The sequence below is a fragment of the Lagenorhynchus albirostris genome, chromosome 2 (genome assembly GCF_949774975.1).
Source record: "Lagenorhynchus albirostris chromosome 2, mLagAlb1.1, whole genome shotgun sequence".
In the NCBI taxonomy this organism is placed as follows: Eukaryota; Metazoa; Chordata; class Mammalia; order Artiodactyla; family Delphinidae; genus Lagenorhynchus; species Lagenorhynchus albirostris.
Genome location: NC_083096.1, coordinates 157,223,770 through 157,245,300, shown reverse-complemented (window position 1 = coordinate 157,245,300; position 21,531 = coordinate 157,223,770). Strand labels below are relative to the sequence as shown.

At 52.2% G+C, this 21,531-nt stretch overlaps 1 protein-coding gene across 15 annotated transcripts in view; it reads right to left on the bottom strand.

Annotated features, from left to right (window-relative positions):
- The window catches only part of STK40 (serine/threonine kinase 40), a 38,011-nt gene extending 18,836 nt beyond the window's left edge, over positions 1–19,175 (bottom strand). For 2 of the 15 annotated variants that reach the window (XR_009538995.1, XM_060140532.1), the window contains exon 1: positions 18,521–18,786. Coding sequence is in view for 1 of the 15 variants with exons in the window: in XM_060140532.1 (XP_059996515.1) it covers positions 18,521–18,695 (175 nt within the window). In the remaining 14 variants the exon portion in view is untranslated. Of the gene's footprint in view, positions 1–2,581; positions 2,688–9,073; positions 9,204–11,147; positions 11,165–12,215; positions 12,414–12,592; positions 12,654–18,408; positions 18,787–18,819 lie in introns of those variants that run through there. The other 13 variants (XM_060140533.1, XM_060140546.1, XM_060140537.1 and 10 more) reach the window with 12 other exon arrangements.
- Between the last annotated feature and the right edge of the window lie 2,356 nt (positions 19,176–21,531).

Below are 21,531 nucleotides of genomic sequence, written 5' to 3'. Positions count from 1 at the left end.
AAGTCAGCGAGTTTCCTTACGCTAACCCAGCCTGCGAGTCTGACTTGAGGACGCATCACACAGCTGCCGCTGCCACCTCCTCCCCCTCCCAGAGGAGCGTGGAAGGTTCTTGATAACAAAGGACCACGGCTCCTTTACTGGCGATTCATTAGGGGCTCAAGCTGGATGCACTGGCTACAGAGGTGGGCAGCTGGCTCGCCTCAAAGGGACCAGTCAAATGCAGACAGAAGGACACAGAGTTTTGTGCAGGTGCCAGCTGGGGTCCCCTGAGACAGACAGCTGGCCCTGGAGCGACTGTTCCCAAAGTGAGGCCTTCTCCCCAAATACCCCTTTCCCCTAAAAGGAAAGGGGACACAGGAGCCAGATTCTAGAAGACGTTAACCTCTAGACCTGGATTTAAACAAAACAAAAAGGAGTTGCTCCTTTCAGCTCTCTACAGTTCACGCCTCGGGAAGGCAGTGTGCTGGAGGTGGGGCGAGGAAAGACACATACACAGAGGAGCGCCACACACGGAGGGCAGAGGGTCATAGGGATGCCCGGGGAAGGCCAGCTGCCCAATCCCAAGGCCTCTGGCCCACAGTGGGTGCAGGGGCTCAGGGAAAACTTCCCTGAGGAGGTGATACTGGAGTGGGCCAGGCAACAGGCAAGGTCATTCCAGGCAGAGGGGCCTGGGTGAGCAAACGTACATAGTAAGAAACGGCACGTAAGCAACTAACTCCAAGTAGTCTGTGTCGCTGGAGTGTACAGGGAGTGGTGATAGGTGACCCACAGAGGGGAGCAAAGGCCAGATCTAGGGGACCTGATGGCCACGTCAGGAGTGTAGACTTTACCCTTGCACAGGGGGCTTGGGAACACTGAACCCTAAGCTTCTATAATTTTTTCTTTTTATGAAAGTAATTGGCATTTCCTGCAGAAACATTAGAAAATACAGACATGCAAAAGTAAGCAAATAAGGTACCCATAATCTTAATATTCAAGCAGACTTTCCTGTGTGTCTGTGTGTGTGTGTGTGTGTGTGTGTGTGTGTGTGTGTGTATGCTTAGTTCTCGTTGTTACAAAAATTCAGACCACGCTATGATACCATTTCCAAGCCTCCTTTTCTCCCACCTAAAATATATTATGAGGGTGAATTTTATGGTATGTGAAACATATCTCAATAAAGCCGTAAAAAAACAAAACAAAAAAACACATTATTAACGTCCTTGCACGACAATATTCTTTTGTAGCGTCACTTGAAATAGCTACAGTCTCCTTGGTAAGAAGATAGCATGATTTATCAGACCACACCCCTATTCATGGACATCGAGATTCTTCCCACTTTTTATATTTTTTATTAGCAGTTATGCACACACATCTTGGCACACTTGCCTCTCTCCCTCAGGATAAACTCCGAGAAATGGAACTACAGGGTCAAATGGGGCACACATTTTTAAAGGTGTGTGACATACACTGCCATGTTGCTCTCAGGAAGGCTGTGCCGATTTATATATTGATACCATCAGCAGTGTGGGAGAGTAAGTCCCAGAACCTGCACCAGGAATGAGTATTTTTAAAAGCTGCTGACTTGATGAGTAATAAAAAGTATATCATTGTTTAATTTCATAATTCCTTAATTATTCATGAAGTTGGACTTGTTTTACATGCTTACTAGCTATATGTATTATTTCTTTTATGAATTTCCAGTTCACATTCTTTTTCTATTTTTTTTACTGCTTTGTGTGTATTAGTCTTAGTGATTTTTTAGGAGCTCTTTATATATTAAGGCTATAACTGACAGAGGATGTAGCTTTTCTTAATCTTTTAACTTTTTTTTAATTAAAAAAGACTAAATGTCTATGTAGTCAAATAGTCTTCTTTTCCTTTAGTTTGTTTTTGCTCTTATGCCTAGAAGGTGTCCCTACTATGATATCAGGTGTGTATTCACTAGTTAGCTTATAACTTCATATGCTGCCATTCTGGCCCTTATTCTAAACCCCAGGAGACTGACTCCATGCAGTGAACTGGAAAGTAGGAGAGATGGCCTGATGCCCTTCTAGTCCAATCTACCAGGTTTGACTCCCATCAAGCCCTAATTTGTCTTCAGAGCTGTGCCACCGAGGAGCAGACCCATGATTTCATCCTGAGAGTAACTAGGATCAGGTAACTCTGTAGGCCCTGACAGTCCCCAGACAGAGCAGAAGCCATGGTTAGGCTCAGCTGTGACTTCTGCCAAAGAGGCTCATGCTGGAAGTAGATTCAGTCATTCACACAAAAGCAGGGAAGAACACAACTGTTTCTAGAAAAATCCTAAAAAGCTCAGCAGTAATGTGTCTAGAACAGTGTTTCCACTCTTTGCCTGGCTAACTTCTACGCATCCTTCTCAATGTGAATGTCACTTCCTCAGAGAAGCCTTCTTGACATTCCCAACACCAATGGGTCATAGTCTCACTCGGTATCCTGTAATTTTCATTCATAGCACTTTCCATATTTTGTGATTATGTATTTATTTGTGTGCTTATATGCTTAATGTCCTTTCCCCACTAGTAGACTAAAAATCCCTCAGAACTAGAAAAAAAGAAAAAAAATTACATAAAACCATTACCCCCAGTGCCTGGCCCAGCAGATACTCTATGAATGGCTGGCCGCCTTCCCTCCAGTTGCTGATGGTTCCTATTGGGTCAGCAGCCCTGTGCTGCAGCTGCCCTGCCCTGGTAGATCAGTTGATTTCATTACCATTCTGGTGCTGTTCTCTGCCTTCCCTGGAGTGCTAAGACTCCTCTCTCTTCCCAGTTCCTAGGAGAGCACCACGTGGTGTCACCGTACCTGTGTAGACGCTGCCTAGGTGCCCACGCACAGGCATGGTCTAGACAGCAGTTTGCCGGGAGCAGCTGCAGCACAGACAGTGAGGGGGCTCAGCCTGACCCCACCCACCCCACTAAGGATTCAACTCAAGCAAATGGCATGGGAGTTGCTCCAAAATGTAGGCAGACAGAAGGATGAGAGCAGATGGGCAGGGAGAGGGAAAAGATGCTGGCAGGCGAAGTGGCAGCAAGGCTGTTTCCCTTCCTGAACATCCCTTCACGCCGCCAGAGCTGGTGACGGCGATGTAAGCAGTGCGAGGAGGCAGCTCTGGGCAACTGGAAGCTGCTGCGGGCTCGCGGGTGGGATGAGCAAAGACAAGTCCCTCCTGTCCCCCCAAACCATCCTGATGTGTCCCCCTCCAGAGACACACCTTCAAATGGCCCATAGATGCTCCTACAGGGAGGCTGCTCTGAGGGATCCTGGCTTCCCAGTGAGATCTGTGATGTGGAAGCTCTGGCTACCCTGGTTTCAGAAGGGCTTGGGGCCAGGCCCCTCCAGAGATGCTGGTCCTCAGGCTGGGGTGAAGAGCCCTGGCCCAGCCTGGCTAAGGGGGAGCCATCTGCCTGGTGTCTCCTGGACCCACAGCTCAGCTTGCCAGGAACTCAGCAAGCCTGGTTTAGAAGTCTCTGGAACTTTAAATCTGGCTACTATTCCACGTGCTGTCCTCCCAAGTCAACGCCAGTTTCTTTAGAACCTGGATTCAACAGGAGGCTCAGTGAGGCAACAATGGGTGTGAGGGGTGAGGCCAGGAGGGAGGCATCCCCGCCCGCAGGCTGCGCTCCTCCACCCTGCAAGCAGGAGATTCCCTTTGCTTGGCCCAACCTGGCGAGCAAGTCGTGGGCCTCTGCTCTGTGTCCACCATCACAGCATGCCCAGAGGAGAGCATGCCGGCCCTACCCCGTCAGTTTGCTGTTAAGGTCATCCTGCCCCACATCCTGCCCCACAGCGGCTGGGCGATGTGAGCCCAGCTCTCCCAGAAGGAAACGAAGGCGGGGCCATCAGCACCACATAAGGTTCTAAGGCCCATCGTGCCCAGTCCAGTGCTGTAGTGTGACAGGGTACAGGACAGTTGGGCAGGGCAGAGCTAGGCAGGGCTCCCTATAGCAGGGTATGGTTCAACACGGTAGACATATCACCAACCCCCAAAGGAGGTGGGCTGCAAAGAGAGAGGGTACTGAGGCATTCCCGGCTCAGTCTGAAAGCCTGGCTGTAGCCTGACTGAAGGCTCAGTCTGAAGCCTGGTCAAGGCAAGGAGGGGCCCACTACTCGCACCCAGAAGCATGCCCACAGGCCTCCACACAGGAGGAGACGCGCGGGCCCAGGCGGCAGACACTCACAAGCGCAGAGCCAGCGTGAGCCCCCAGCCCCCAAACACGAGGGGCAGCATGGGGCCTGCACACACGCGCAGACAGTTCTGCACTCATTCTCGCTGTAGGCTTCTTGCTGCAACCTCGGGGTTCCTGGAGAGATGGGTGACCTTGCAAACCGAACAAGTGCAGGCAGAGTGCAAGGGCGGTCCCCGCAAGGAGCAAGCAGCAGACCCTGGCCCGGTGCGCTACTTCTGTCTATGTGTGTGATGACACCACAGCTGGTAGCCACGATTTGTCAGCAGCTTCTAATGCCTGCTAGGAGCCTAAGGACTTGTCTACACTGCAGGGTCAGGCTGAGCCGATGGTGTCAGGATTCAAGCTGTCCCTGTCAGCAGTCCCTATCCCCACCCCCATGTTTCCTGGTCTGTGAAAACAAAACAAGTAAAAAGGTCCTGAGCTGTGTAGGCCTCTGTCTTCTGGACTTTATCTCTGGTAGTGAAGGCAGGGACCTCGCCCCTCTGTCCAGCCCACCCGGCACGCGGAAATGAGCACAGATGCTCCCACCCATCCCTGGCCTCAGTCCTATCTGCCACACAGGAGTTAAGGGTCTGTGTGGCCAGACCCGCACCAGGCCCCAGGAGGGAGGTAGAAAGGGGTCTCTGTCCATAGGACACTCAGGCAGCAGAACAATGTGGTCAGAGCAATGCGTCTCGGTCTTTCCCATGCCACAGTACAGACAGAAACATCTGTACAGCACTTGGGGGTGAAAGGCCTGGGGACACCGGCTGTCCTCTGCTTAGCCCAGTCATTCTTGGGCTAAAGGGATCACCATCTTGACCTGCATAACCCATACTGGCTGGGAAGCTCGGAGTCAGAGCAAGGGCTCTGGAGTAAGCCAAACCTGGTTGCAAGCCCAGCACCATACCATCACTTAACAATGATGAGATCTCAGATGAGATACTTATTCTGTACCTACACAACCAAGAGTACAGCACCTACCTTACAAGGCTGGTCTAAGGATTAAGTGAGATAACCCATGCGAAAGGGTTAGCAAGAGTACCTACTGGCATATCATAGGCCACAATTTGATAAATTGTGCTTTTATTAGCCTAAACACAGTAGCTTTGAATTTTTCTTCCTGCCCAAGGAGAAAGGGATAGTTAGGCACTGACTCGGGGTGGGGGGCAGAAGAAGGACGGTAACCAGACTAAAGGCTTAAGAGACCTTGAACCTGCCATCTGTCTGCTGGCCTGAGACTACAGGCGGGGTGGGGGTGGGGGTGGGTGGCCTGATGGCCAGCCTGAGTAACATGTTCAACTGGGTGTGGGGAGGACAGGAGGCCTGGGGGTTGGCTGAGCTGCTGAGGAGGAAGAGGGGTGCTGGGCAGTACCAGGTATAATTCTGTAGTGGAGGGCAGAGTACAGTTGTTTTGCGGGTCAAGGGGAGGGCCTGTTCTTTCAGGCAGAGGCACGCAGCATCTCATCCTCTTGTTCTGTTCACTGGTTTATGGGGGAGCAGAGGCTGGAGCACCAGCTGGCAACTATCAACTCAAGGCGCAGTAAGGGACAGTCCAGGATGATGGGGCCAGACCGAAAGGGTCCTTCACCATGATCAAGTTGGGGGGCAGCGAGGAGTCTGCAACTAAGACCTAGTGCCTCTAGTCCAGGATCTCTTGCAGAGGATTGTGGGAGGCGGACAGAGCACACATACCGGGCTGTAAAACTTCTACTATCAAAGGATACAACTCTGGGTATGTGCATTTGTCAAAATGACTGAACTGTTAAAGGACCTGTGAAATTCACCATGTGTAAATATACCTCAATTAAAAAAAAAACCAAACAAGCTGCAACCTTAACCAAATAATCAAAGTTATATCACTAATAACAGAACAAACTGACATCGTGTTACTCCTGATATGATGCAACCTCAGTTATTTATTTGTTTTTTGCCAAAAATGCATAACCTCAATCTGATCATGAGACAAACTAAAATTGAGGGACATTCAACAGAACAGGCCTGTATGCTTCAAAAACATCAATGTCAGATAGTTAAAGAAAGGCTGAAGAACTAGTCTCACTTAACGGAGATTGAAGACGGGATGAGTAAATGAAATGGGTGATCCTGGGAGGAAGAAGTTATACAGAACATTCCTGGACAATTGGCAGAATCTGAATATGGACTGTATATTAGATAATACGACGTTAAATTTCCTGAATTTGAAAACTGCATTGTGGTTATACAGAAGAATGTCCTTGTTCTTAGGTGACAGATGCTAAAGTGCTTAGAGGTGAAGGGTCATGATGTTTGCAATTTACTCTCAGGTGCCCGGAGACAGAAGAGAAAGTGCAACCTGCTGGAACCGCTCCCAAGACCCTGGAGGAATCTGTTGTCCGGATTTACAGGTTCATAGGGATTTCTTGTGGGTACACAGCTCACAGTGGCAAAATTTGGAATCTCATACTTGTTGGGCGGAGCCAGCCTGGCGCGAACAGGAGTTCAGTTTTGAACGCCCCCCTTTCTCCAGGCCGAACACTGTGCTAAAGGAATGCGGGGAAAAAGAAATGAGGTCTCTGTGCAATCTCCAGGTCTGCCACCTGGTGGCGTCTTTCTATAGCGCATCTTCTTCACAGGGTTTCTCTCTGCACGCGCTGCAAGATGGTGGGGCACTGCTCTTCACCAGGCTGGTCAGGAAGGATGCAGGAGCAACTCCATCAGAAGACCCCCACCTCAGCTGCCTGTGGAACTGGGGCTGGACAACATGCCAGCAGGCTACTCTTTCTCCTCTGCTCGGGGACCTGGGCCTGCAGTACCTCCATCTGTCTCTGCTGTGGGGGTCCTCCACTGCTTCCTGTGGTCTTTAAGAAGAAACCCAAACTCCTCAGGGAGCCTGGCCAGACCCAGGCTACCTATCCAGCTTCACTGCCCTTATATGCCCCATAAATCCAGCCACACCAAACGACTCACAGTTCCCTGAGTGCGCCATAAACACGCTTGCCCTGACCTCCTCTCCCTGGTTGGCTGGTCCTTCTCCCTCAGTCCTCACTGGTGTCACCTTCTGCAGCAGGTCCTTTTCTCCTCCGGCTCCCAGAGCACATTCTGTCCACTCCTACCGTGCCGTAGCCATTGTCTGACTCCCCTGTCCCCACCACTCTCCAGGCTGAGCAACTCCAGTTCATCTCTGCTTCCCTGCACCCACCCAGTGCCTGGCAAACTGCTGAATGAGAAAACAGAGAGTGTAGAACTGTCTGTTCTGCACCCAGAAGGCACTAAAGCCCACATTGGGGCAGGGGACACAGAGGACCCAACGAGAAGCCAGGCGCTGGATCGGGACCCAGAAGCAAGTACGGATGGTCCACCAGCCTGTGACAGGAGCCAGACTCCAAGACCAGAGAGACAGGGGGTCACAGCTGTAGGTAACTGGGCTGCAGTGGTGCTGGGAATAGTCTGTCCAGGAAAAGTCCCAGGTCAGAAATGCCTGGATGCCCGGGGCGGGGCAGTTCTGGGCTGATAGCCAGGGGTTGTGCTTAGACAGTGTTGGCTTCGGGAGGGCAACCTCCCCGAGGAATGAAACCCATTCGCAGCATGCCTGCAGCCTCGGACCAACCCCTCACTCACTGGCGAGTCCAGCAAAAAAATCTGCTTTCCTGCAGCAAAGTGTGGGAGTGTGTGAGTGACAGCCTGGCCTGTCCCTCAAACCAGGGACAGGTCCTCTGGGCCACTCTAGGTTTGTAGTGTGAAGGTCCTTCTGCTGGTCAGAAAAATTCCTGCCACTCGTTTCCCTCAGACCTTCTGGCCCAGCTATGCATTTAGCTGACTACACCTGGAAAGAAACGACGGGACTGGGGGTGTGAAATCTCAACACACGATGCAGCCAAGACGATCTGTGGTGCCGCAGAGGCTGGGTTACTGAGATCCCCTCCCACCAGACCACAAGGCAGTGTACCCCACCCCTCCCTGACCCAAGCACTCGGGGAGCCACCCTCACTGCACCTCAATACTCACATGTATGTGCTGCCACTAGTGGCTCAGCTTCCCTACAGGCTTGCTCTTCATCCACAAAGTCAACCCAGGGAACCAAGAGAAATTCGCAGCCCATGGAACCAGGTGTTTCAAACCATGGACCAGCTACCCAAATGCCAGTTGGGAGCGCAAGATGGATTCTGGGGTCAGGTAGGCCTGGGTTCAAACTTCAGCTTCCATCACTCACTAGCTTTACGATCCAGAACTGGTCACCTACCCTCTGTTTGAGTCATTTACTCTCCGTGGGCCTCAGTTTCATCATCTGTAAAAGAGGGGTGTCTCGAGGTCTCTGCTGGATGAAAGGTGAGCGTTCCCCACTCCTTGCTGAGGTAACCTCCCTGGTGACAAGTCTCTCCAGGTGCATACCTTTTAAACTAGCATTTGATGGACACCTACTGCTTGCCAGGAACCGTTCATTCTTAGTGTTTCCTAGATTTTCTTTAATTCTCACAACTTTATAAAGTAAAGATTTCCCCTTTTTTTGGTTTGCTGACAAGCCAAAGCCTAGAGGCCCTGGCCCAGCTGACTGGGCCAGAGGAGGCTGCCTGTGGCCTGTCCTCTTCTACTCCTGCTGGCTGGCTAGAAGGCGGCTCTGTTTAAGGGCTTTTCCTTTGAGTTTGAATGACAGCCATCCCTGAAGCAGGCATGGACCCTCTCCCTGGGAGCCTGAAGGCCGCAAGCAATCTCCCTAGGAACCCACTGGAAGCCATAGGCTTCCGTGCTCAGGATGGATGCTGGGGGGATGGGGAGGTGGATTCGTAAACCCTCAGCTTTAGCCAGGACTCCCTGATGACAAAGATTCATGCATGTGCTGTCATCTCCACTGTTCCAAAACAGAGTGATGATTTTGTTCATTTTAAAATGCAGGATATGTATAGCTCCAATCTGTCAGGAATACATACCATCACATCCTTCTCTAAACGCTTGCCTGGGGGTGACAGGTGAACTGGCTGCTACTAACCGGAGCTCCTCTCTTGCCCGGGATGAACCTCACCCCCGGAAGGCTGCTGTGCTGGGTGTGTGGGAGACTACCTGCAGCGCCAGAGAGGAAGTGACTCAGCCCAGTGGGAAGTGGGAGGGGCGGCCAGACTGAGGGCCCAGTGGCCAGCCTGCTCCCCCTCAGCACATCCGCACCAGACCCATCTAGAGCTCGGAGGTCCAACTCTAGTCTCCTCCAGAAGGCAAGATTCACACACAAGGAGATTACATAATCAGTGGTGTCCCTCTTCACCCCCTGCCCGGAGCAAGCCCCACTGGGCTCCTCCGTGGCCTCCATGAAGGCTGAGGGGAGAGACGGGGAGGGGAGTGGGCCTGAAGACCCCGGGCTGGGAGGATGTATCCCGGAGTGATCCTGGGAGAATTGGCTCCAGGGCTGTGCACACAGAGGTGGACCTGGAGGCCCCTCTGGGGAAAAGATAAACAGAGTAAGAAACCAGTCCCTGGGATGGGGTAAAGGGGCTTCAGCAGCAGCTTTTCTGAGAGCCAGCAGAGAGAATCCAGGGCAGCATCGCCAGCCCTGCCACTAGCTCACCCCTCCCAAGGGCCTCCGGAAGCAGCTGATGTGACAACAAATAATCCGTCACTGTGTGTGGGTGTTGGAAGAGGAAGGGACAGACTTAATAGCTCTTTCTCAGGCTGTGCTGCCCTGGTATCTCCTATTTAGAGAGGTAGCCAGGGGAAGCGGCCAATACCCTGGCTGGGAGACCTTCCCGGTGGTCCCTCAGCTCTGTGTGTGGGGCCTCCTGCCATGTGCAATGATGGGAGACTGAGTCACTGACAGCCCTCCCCTGTCGTGCCAGCCTGCCCTGCAACAAAGGGGACCCCTCCTCAGCTCAAACCATCAGTTATTGCTCTGTTATTGCTTTGCTCAGTGGGAACAAGGCCCGCCACAGGTCCCTCGTGGAATTCAGGTTCTTTTTGTTTTTAACATTTCCTTATTTATTCGGCTGCACCGGGTCTTAGTTGCGGCACTCGGGATCTTTTTTTTTTTTTTAAGTTGTGGTATGCGAGAACTTTAGTTGCGGCTTGTGGGATCTAGTTCCCTGACCAGGGATCGAAGCTGGGCCCCCTGCATTGGGAGCGTGGAGCGTTAGCCACTGGACTACCAGGGAAGTCCCGAATTCAGGTTCTTGACACCCAAGATGGCCCAAGTCAGGCAAGGAGAAAGCAGCAAGTGACTAAAGAAGGGCTGTCTGAGTCTGAGAGCACCTTCGTGTCCTACACATGTGTCTCTCTGCTCCACGGGGTCCTCACCCAGAGGAGAGGGACAGTGTTGTACCTGCCCAGGGTTCCCTGAGGACTGCGGGGAGCCAGCGTGTGGGAGGCACTAGGTAAATGTTACGTTTCCTTCCTTCCGCCTCAGATTTCCAGAGCGACAGAGGGGAAAGTCTGGGCCAGGGCCAGGTTCATGTGATTCTCCTTCTTTATATGGTTTTTAACAGCCAAAGTCACTACAATCATCCCGTGAGAAAGGTAATTTGGATTGGGGCCAGCAAACTACCCTTCTTTAACTGCCTCTATCAAAAATGAAATTCAATTAAATTTCACAGCCTTGCGAGTGAACAATACAGTTCACTTTCTGCACTTTTACTGAATGCTGCGGGCTGTGGCTGCTTGGTGGGCGAGATTACAGAGGCAGACAGCAGGCTTTGCCACCTGAGTGGCCCTCAGTGGGCCGTTCAGACAAGTGGACCCACACGAGGGCCTCACCTGCTCTGAGGTGCTGAGGCCAGCCACGAGCCACCTCTGACACATACTCTGCTCAGGGGTGGGTGAGAGCATGCTTGCCTGTGTCTCTCCAGAGGGTGAGCTCCTGGGGGCAGGGCCTGGGGCCTTGACCGCTTCAGAATCCCCTGGCCAGGCCCCACAGGTGTGCAGAAGACAAGGGGAAACCACAGCCAGCAAAGCAGAAGAAAATGCCTTTGTCCCGGGCCCAGCACATCCAGTTCTGGGGATTTATCCTCCAGGTTCACTCACACAAGTTCACCAAGATGAATGTGCTCAACAAGGGTCCCTGGAGAGCCCTGGGTAGCAGGAAAAAACACAAAGACAAAACCACAAATATCAAAACGCACACACATCTCCCCCCGACAGGAAACAATCTAAATGTCCGCCAAGAGAGGACTGGTTCACTCCATCATGGTACGTCCAGACGGGGGACTACTACGCAGCCTTGAAGACTAGGCCCACACCTGCTGGTAGATGAAGGTGTCTAGGATACGTTACATTAAAAAAAGCAAACTGCAGGGGACTTCCCTGGTGGCGCAGTAGTTAAGAAACCAGCTGCCAATGCAGGGGACACGGGTTCGAGCCCTGGTCTGGGAAGATCCCACAAGCCGCAGAGCAACTGAGCCCGTGCACCACAACTACTAAGCCTGTGCTCTAGGGCCCGCAAGCCAAAACCACCACTGAGCCCACGTGCTACAACTACTAAAGCCCGCGCTCCTAGAGCCCGTGCTCCACAAGAGAAGCCACCACAATGAGAAGCCCGCGCACTGCAATGAAGAGTAGCCCCCGCTCGCTACAACTAGAGAAAGCCTGCGCGCAGCAATGAAGACCCAACGCAGCCATAAATAAATAAATAAATTTATGAAAAAGCAAAAGCAAACTGCAGTACTATTTGTATAAGATGATCCCATTTGGGTAAAAAAAAAAAAAGATGATTATACACACACTTGAATATGCATAGGAAATTTCTAGAAGAAACTTAACAGTGGATACCTCCAGGTAATAGAACTAGGGGCCCAAAGGAGATGGAGAGTTTTATTTTATATTCTTCTATATTGTTTACCTGTTTCATTGTAGGCTACTATAATAATTTTGAAAAATCTAAAAAAGTTTCTGAGCCCATTAGAATTATTAAGAGTGGTAATGGAATCAGGGGAGGCTGGTCTTAGGGAAGGCACACTTGAGGGAGTATGGCATGCGAATGCCCCGAACGTGTGGGCCTGCATGTTGATGCAAGGCTGCATCAGGAGAGTGGGGGACAGAAGGGACAAACCACCACTCCAGGTACACTGAAACTCTCTCAGGTAACTTGTAAACTTGCCTGTAAGGAACTTCCTGTTCACCACCCAGTTTCTATAAAGGCTGGGAAGACCATCAAACTGTTCAAACCGGAGACCTGGAAGCTGGTTCATAACACCTCTTCCGGGACACTCAGGCCCACCAGCAAAGAGCTCACCTAGGCCTCACCGGAGCCAGCCCCTGGGTCCTGACTGCGGGCCAGGCACCAGGCCGAACCTGCCACAGACAATAACACCTTGTGTTTAATCCTCATTACTACTTTGGAGGAAACTGGGTTTGGAGATAGGAAGTGATTTCTTCAAGGTCACTCAGCTAGCAAGTGGCAGAACTGGCTTCTGAAGCCAGGTCTGATCTGAGCCTTAAGTGCTGGGCGACATGGCTGAAGGTCTCCTTACCTACTACTCACGGGGCAGGAGGGGAAGGACTTGTCTCCAGGCAGTGGCAGTTTCCATTCTTCTAGGAAAAAAGAAGGGACTGCTTCAGCTTTGTCAAGGTCCCTTCCAGCTCTACGGCTTTATTCCATGTGGCCTGGGCTTCCTGGGGCCAGAGCCTGGCCAGGATGGGGGAATGGGATGGCATGGGCTCTAGGGTCACGCGAGTGTGGGCTGGAAATCCGGCTCTGCCCTTGCTGGCTGAGGGTTCCTTAACCCCTCAGTGTCCGATGGTTCTCTGTAAAACAGAGTCAAGCCCTCCTTCCTTAGATTGTGAGAAGGCCTCAATACATGTGGCAGAGTACTTAGCAAAGGACCTGGAAGGTGGTGGGGATCCTTCTTTTGTGGCTGGTTTCCTTCCTGTTCCTTCAGGAGGGACCACCTTGGGAGCGGAGTTGGAGGAGAACACAGCCATGGAAGTCACACAAACGTGGTAATGCCAGGGGCTCCATGTCTACTACAAAAAGGGGCAGGATTCCTGCTCTTCCAAAGGTGGCAATGCCAGCAGTGGGGCTCCAAAAGTCCCACGGGATTTTGGACTATGCCAGTCCCAAGGTCTCCCAAGAGGCTTAACCAAGCCTCTCCCCAGAGGCACCTGCTATCCCCTGATCACACCCCAAACCAGCTCTGCCCTAAACCCAAAGACAGGCGCCAGGCACACCAGTCCTGCTCTTGCCGGTTCCCCCTGCCATGTCCAGGCTACTTTCTCTTCCGTCTGGACACTTGGGTCATGGACTCCCTAAAGCCACAAGATCCTTGGTCTCTTTGGCCAAGTAGGTGATGGTCTGTAAACAGATGTAGAGGGGACAGCTTCATCCTAAATGACAAGAGCCCTTCTCAGTTTCTCTGGTGCTTTCCAACAACTAGAGTTTCTTTGAAACCATCAGACCTGTAGACTGCTGGACTGTGTAAGCTCTAGGGAACCCCAACTCACACCAAGACAGACTGCCAAGAGCCAGAAAAGGGTGAGCGCCACTGGGGTTCTCAGTGCCCCTTGGGAAGAGGGATGTCAACCCAAAAGTGTATCTTTGCTGGCTGAGGGAAAATCAGGCTTCTCCAGTTCATTAAAAGGGGGCCAAGAAATTACTTTAAAAATAATGAACATGAAGGATACTCTTTGAAGCAGCAACTCCTCTTGGAATTTATCCTGCAGATACCTGAGGTGGGAAAAACCACACATAGGCAGATAGTCACTTCAGCTTTGTTTGGAGAGCAAAAGGCCAAAAATAACCTAAGTTCATCAGCAGAGAGTCTGTTGAATAAATTACACAAACAATGACACAATATTGCCAAAAATGACCCAGACGTGCATGAGACAGAGTGGAAACACCTCTAAGACAGTAAGTAGATCAAAGCAAGCAACACCACCCTTTCCCTTCTCGGATATTGATTACAGATCCCGAGAGGAGATGTGGGGCTGCTATGGGCCCGGGGCCACCTTCAAGGCCACAGTCTCACCTGAGCAGGTGGAGGAGGAAGAAATGCCCTTGTCTCAGGCCACTTTCTCTTCTACTTTCTTTACACCACAAATGCAGGGACAAATCCTGCAAAAATCTCCCCAATTCCAAAGGGCCTGTTTGAAGCCCCATCTACCAGCACATCCCTCTCTGCAGCCCAGTCTGATTCAGGCCTAGCTCTGCACTCCCGTAGAGCTCACGGGGATAAGGGCAGAAAGGCAGCTCCCTCTCACTTCCCTGATGGTTCTGAGTGAGTCCCAGGTGGCCTGGGGCAGACATCTCTCCTTCTGGAGAAGAGGGGCTGAGTTGGCTGACCCAGCCTCTGGAGTAAATCCAACCTCAAGGTCTCTTTCTAGATAAGATCTCCCCAGGAGCACTGGGAACGGCCATGTCTCCCCTGAGGGCATGCTGCTGTCCAGGACCCATCACTTGCGGAATCAGTGTGGACGGCACCCGACTGAAGGGCTGCCCTTTAGGGCCATCTGAGGGCTGCGGAAGTCACAGAAGTTTTGCAGACTCAGCCACTTGAGTTTCTGAAATACTGAAGAAGTTCACCTTCCTGGGCAAATCTGGGCAGGGGGAAGATGAAGGAAGGGAAGCTGCCCTTTTCCCAGGCGCTGACGCAGGCAAAACCAGAGAGAAGCCTGGCCCAAAGCTGGACAGAGTGCCACAGACTTTGCAACTGACCCTCTCCCATGAGAGAGGGCTTACTGAATGGAGCTGGCGGATTTCACTGGCCATTATCTTCTGCCGTCTCTATATCTGCACTATCGTTCACTCTGTCAGCCAAATCGGGAAGCTCGAGGTCACCTGCCATCATTGTTCCTCCCTCAATCATCACTGCCAAACACTCCCGGAGTCCAGTTGATTTTCCCCAAAACAGCTCTGATCTATGCCCTTCCTCCGCATCCCAGCTGCCTCTACCCTGATCCAGGCCCCCACCAGCCCTTACTTTGATTACTGCAAAAGCCTCCTACAGAGACTCCAGACTTGTTCTATCCCCAGTCCATCCCCCACCACCAGCCAGAGGGCTCCTGGCAAGATGCAGGTCTAACGGTGTTTCCTCCCTTAAACCAAAGCATCCCATCACCAACACAATAAGAAGTTCAAGCATCTTAGCACTGATGCTTACCTCTCCAGCAGGTCCTAAAGCCAGGTCCCTTCACGCCCTGCGCCAGAACCTCTTGTGGTTCCTACAGTGTGCACACACACCAGCCTGCATCCATGCCTGTGCCTTGCTGCTCCCCTGCCTGGAGTGCTTCATGAACCCTCAGAAAGCTCTATTCATCCTTCAAGATTCAATTTTCATCAAGATCCAGCTCAGGTTCTAAGGGCTCTCCAAAATTCTCCCTAGTCACCTCCCCATCCCCCAGGAGAATCACTCCTTCATCTCACTCCCATTACATGCTGCACAGACTCCTATGAGACACTCACCAAACTCTATGCAAATGTCAGTTGGTTAGAAGCCTGCCTGGTCCCTGTTAGACCACAAGCTCCGCCAGGGCAGGGCGTGCCTCGCCATTCTCATTCTGCACCTGGCACCCAGCACATCCTCAGCCACGCTTGGGAGCTCGTGTGTGTGGAACAGGGGTTCCGGATTTTAAGTCACCACACACATCAATGTGTGCTTCCTGATGGTACTAATTCAAATAACAGACTAGGGTCACTAACAGGGACACACATGGAACGAACTCGAAATACTTTTTCTCCTAGTATACTTTAAAACATGATTTTTTTTTTCCTCAGCAGTCCTACTTCTATTTTAAAAAATGGTTCTTTTAAAGAGCTGAGCTGAATCATCTGCATGGCTCCCATACAGACTCGGTAAATTCCCCACAGATTTCTTTTTTGGAGAGAATACAATAAAATTCTGTGGTCTTGTGATCCCTCAGGACATTTCTGACAGCTCAATGGGACACAGTTTTAGTTGCCATTAACTGCTTCAACTAATTCTTAGAAGTCCTTTCCTGCAGCCTGCAGCAGCAGCTAACATTTACCAAGCATTTCTTACTCAGTGTGTGCTAAACGCCCAACCTGCAACATCTTACTGAATCCTCACAACTGCCCTCAGATGAGAAAGCTGGGAACCGAAGAATAAGTAATCTCTACTGACTGGCAGGGCTGGGATCTGAACTGAGATTCTGTCTGACAGCAGAACCAAATAGGCTCTTAGCCACTACAATCTGCTGCCTTTTCCCAAAAGGCCAAATTAAAAGCCACAGGGAGCAACTGACCTTACAACTGACCTGAGAGGACAGCCTCACCAGCCCAGCTGCTCGAGTGACCTGCAATCTCAGGAAGAGAGGGGCACAAGTGCCAGGCACTTCTGGGGCAGGCAGAGCTGCCCAGGGCAATGCAGGGAGCTTGTCACCTGCCACCATTTGCATGCAGTGCTGTCTCGGCAAAGATCCTCCACCCCACGCCATCTCTCTTCTCTCAGAGGCCTGCAGTAGCCTCTGAAGAGGTCTCCAGTGCTTTCATCTCTCCTCTCTTCTCCCTTCCCTCCTGCTGAGGCTCCAGAGAGAGCATTCTAAAACACAAGTCTAATCACGACACTCCTCTGTTTAAAACCTCTTCACTTGCTCCCCACTGCCCTTGGTACAAAGTCCCAAATTGTTAATGTGGCATTCCCCTGTCAACCTGTACTGCTTTACCTGGCACCAGGTTGCCTTTCATACCACCATACTGAACAATCTGAGGTTTCTGGAGAAACTCTTGAGTTGACATGTCTAAGTGGAGTACCTTGCCCCTTTGTTCTCACCTGGCTGAGCCTTCCCATCCTTCTACACGCAGCTCCAGCATCATCACTGCTTCCAAGCCTCCCCAAAACCTCCCCCCACCCCGCCCAACTCAGGCTGAGCTAGAAGCTTCCTTCCCTGGGCTCCCACAGCCCTCTGTTCTTGCTGTTACTAGTTTTTCAAGACTACGTTTCAACTATTCATTCACAGGTCAGTCTCCCTTAACCAGACTGTGAGCTCCTTGAAATAAGAATAAGAATAGCTAACATTTACTGAACTCTTATTACGTGGCAGACATGGTTCTATGTGTTTTACATGTGTTAACTTTTTAAATCTTCACAACAACTCTATGTTATCACCCCTGTTATATAGCTGAGAACACTGAGGCACAGAGAGGTTAAACAATGTGCCCAAGGTCACACAGCTACAAAGCTGCAGAGCTAGAATTTGAACTCAGGAATTCTGGCTCCAAAGCCCACTCTTAACCTCTATAATATAGGGTACTTGCCTCTCCAGGCAAGGACATTGCTGCTGTCACGTGGGGAATGAATGAATGAATGAACGAACGAACGAGGGCTATCTCCACTCTGTCTAGATCTAAGGGACAAACAACTGGCACAGCAGGACCACCAAGCACTGGCCCAGCTCACAAGCACTGTTTACAAACAGGGGTTCTTTGGGCCTGACGATTACATATCCTGCTCTTCCTTATCTCATGCAAAGCTAAGCCAAGAGGGAAGGCGCCCAGCCCAGAGTGACTACCCTCTTCTTCACTGCTCTCAAAACCAAGCAAAGCCAACCGGTTTCCTCCAGTGACTTAATACAGAGCAAAGTCTATCTTGACAGCGAAGGCGGCTGTCATCTCTTCCTTCCGCCAACAAACGGGGATCAAACCTAGGAAGCGGGGGTGGCTGAGTACTCGGCGTCGGGAATCCCGATGCCCCCCTCTACTGGCTGGAAGGTGGTGCCAAGCGGCGTGGGAATGGGAGGGCCTGAGAGGGCACAGCAGGTGAATCAGTGACCATAGCAGCAGGCTCTCTCCTTGGAAAAGGCCGGCCAAACGTAGCACCGGCAAGCAGAGAGCTCTGACCCGCACCTGAACACCTCCCGGGATTCGAAAATTCCCCAGCAGCGATGGTGCCCATGCCAACGGGTGAGGGCTCCTGGAGGAAGCCCGGGCTGGTCCTATCTGGGGACTCGTTTCAACTTTCATGTCACTCTCGGGATCAGGAGGGCAGCGTGGAGAGGCAGAGAGTGTCTCTTGGGAAAAACCTGGCTGGTTCAAATCCGGCGCCTTCACTGACTGGCCGAGTGACTCCTGGCAAGGCTGGCAGTGCCACCTCCCAGGGCTGCGGTGGGACCGAGACTCCCCGCAGCCACCGGGTACCCGGCGCGCAGGAGCCCCCGCCCCCGCCGCCCGAGAAGGGCAGACCACAGCGGAGGACGGCACAGTCGCTGTTGCCATTTCTGTCGCAGCCGGACGGCCTCAGGCTGTCACCCCGGTCCCCGCGCTACAGCCGCTGAGGCCCGCCCCACCAACCCGCACCCCCGGCCCGGCTCCCCGCTCCCGGACCCCTGCCCTCACCTTCCCCCGGTGCTCAGCGCTGCTCGCCCATAGTCCGTAGCCCGGAGCCGGGGCTGCTCAGCGCTCCGTCCCGGGGGGCCGGGGCCGGTCCAGGGGCGTGGGAGCCGCTCACCGTCGTCTCCCGGTGCAGCCGCCCGAGCCTCCGCCGCCGCTGCCGCCGCCTCCCTCCATGGCTGCGGCGCCGCCACCTGACAACGGAAGTGACGCACCGCCCCCTCCTCCCGGACGAGCTGCATCCCCGCCCCTTGCTCGTATCTACAGCCCACGGCGCAGGGATTGGGAGCCATCTTGACAATGGGCGGAAGCCTTCAGGCAAGAGGCCAGAATCCGATTGAGGATTGGTTCAGGGTAGGGTCCGAGCCGATATCTGGGAAACTATTGGACACAGAGAACTTAAGGGGCGGTACTTACTGCTTAGCTATGTCTGCGGTGAGGTGGGGCCGGAGGCACCGCCCCCGCCCCTACTCCACTGAGCCTCGCGTGCCCTACCCTCGCCCTCCCGGGTCTGGAGACGTCTGCAGCAGTTGAAAGGTCGGCCAGTTGTAGTATATTTCTCAGAAAAGTGGCTCTTCCTTGACCCCCATTTCTCTCTTTCTGGAGTTTTGTGCGGCGAGCGCTGCCGTGAGGCTCAATCAACGATAGGAATTCCTGTCATAGCCCTCACAATTCATTTCCCTTTGGGGCCCTCGCTTTTGTAGAAACCACGCTTCAGTCTGAAGATCCCTAGAGTCTCGACCAGGGAGGTTAACAGTGAAGAGTTCCTGTTAGCGATTCCAGCCACCTAACCTCAGCCCCTCCTGCTGCAGTTTCGGTCCCTTTCTCCTCCTCCTCCAGCAACCACGCCCTCCATGAATCAGCTTCTTGCACCAGCAGATGAGCCCTTTAAAGGGATTGCATCAGGCTGGTGACTCACTGGGGCCCTCTGAGAGCCTGGCTTCCCTCCGCTGGCATGCAGAAGCAGCTAGAAGGGCTCCGTGGTGGCAGCACAGCCACCATGGACCCACTCCTTTGTCTCCCAGGTGTGAGCCAGGGTGCTTGCCGCATATGACTGTCTAACCCCCGGGTGTCTTTCCAGCTGTGTCATTCTGTATCCATGTGGGCACTTGTGTCCAAGCCTGTGTGCACACTGCTGGATTTCCTAGGGTGTGTGGCCAGGCACTTACGTGTATGCACGCATTTGTCATCTCCACACAGGCAGTGCCAGGACGTGAGAGTTGGTGTGAGTCTTGCTGCTTCCTCCTGTGTCCATCTCTTTGTCTCTGAATGTCTAGTGCACACTGAGCTGATGGGACTGAATAACAGTAGTAATCGAAACAGCTCCAGTATTATGTCACACACTGTGTTAAGCACTTTAGAGACATCAACGTGAAGGAGTCTGTTCACAGATGAAGCAGCTAGAGCTCTGAGAGGGGAAGTAAACCGTCCAAAGACACATACAGCTAATAATGTCAGGGCCGTGATTTGAACCAAGTCTGGCAGATTCCAAAAAGGCTGGATTTGAGTACTTGCTGTGTCCCTTACAAGCTGAGTGACTGTGTGCAAGTTATCCCCATCTGTCAACATAGGGATAACACTTTGTGGGATCACTGTGAGGATCCAGTGAGTGTGGAAAGGGCTTTTCACGGGACCTGGCGAATAAGAGTGCTCATACTTCTCTCCGTTACCGAGCTTCAATGCAGCGGGGGACAGAAAGTCAGGCACAAAGAAGCGGGCCCCAGCCCCCCAAGCTCCTCTCTCTGACAAAGTGAAAAGCCTAGGGATTCCGGAAGCCCTGACTGACAGGAATGAGTGTTGGGTTTTCCAGAGCTCTAATTATCAGCTAGATGAATCACTTAGAGCTGACACCACCATCCCCACCCTCAGGAGGCTCTCAGCCAATTCAAAATACAGAATTTTAACAAAGAGGAGGAGGAGGAAGAGAAAGAGAGGAGTAGGAGAGGTAATGAATAGAAAGGAAAGGTGCCAGCCAGAGGAAATGAAAAACTGTCACCAGGACACCAACAGGAGGAGACCGCTGCATCACACATGTGTGTGTGTGCACGTGCGCGCGCGCGCACGCACACACACACACGGTGACATACTCTCCTGCTGGCTCCCCAACTCTGGGCATGCTGGCAGACGGTGCTGCCATAACAAAGTGACGCCTGTCACAACAGCATGAGATGGTTGCTTGAGGATGTACCAGCAGATCTGCCTATTACAGAAGGAGAGGAGGAGACCTTCAACCCTGGGGAGCTTCCTCAGGCTCCTGGAACCCAGCGAACCCTTCCTACTGGCTGACTTCTGACTTCTCTTTGTGGCCAAGCCCCTAGACCCAAGGTATGGCAAGTTCCGAGTGCCAGGCCCACACCTGCAGGCTGGGTACCACCACTGTGAGCAGAGGCACCGCTTATCTTACCCGGTTGCCAGCATCGGGAGGGCTGGGAGGCAGAATAGTGTAGTGCAGTAGTAAAGATCATGGAGTTTCAGGCATACAGACCTGAGTTCAAATCCCCACCCTCCTCTTCACTGGCTCTTCGACCTTGAGCAAGTCACCTCACCTCTCTGGGCCTGTTTGTTCATCTGTAAAATGGGGCTACTAATATAAACCTCCAGGGTTGTTGTAATGATGAAATGAGATGATTCATTCATTCCACAAAGATTTATGGAGTGCCTGCTATGTGCAGAGCACTGAGCTGGATGCTAGAGATCCAGTGGGACCAAACAGACCACAGTTCTGCCCTCCTGGAGCACGTAGAGCCCCTGGCACAGGGCCTGGCACACAGTGAGATTCAACAAGCAGTCGCTATCTGTGATGACCATCTTGGCATTCTGCCATTACCTTAATCACAGGACCTGGCAGATGCCTCCACCTTCCCCCTGAGGAAAGTGGACCTCAGTTTCCTCAACTGTAAAATGACAGAGTTGGATTGGATCAGTGATTCCCAACCTTCTCACCTTGAAAGCTTCTTTTAGTATTTTCCATCCACATGAGCCTTGTATCTGATAAGATTTTGTCTCCCGTACAACCTGCATCAAGTCATTTCTTCCTTTTTATTCATTACAGCCTTGCATTACTGCCATAAGAGCTTGTGGTCAGAAGGAGCAAGCCAGTGTGACCACCACGCAGTTGGTATAACTCCA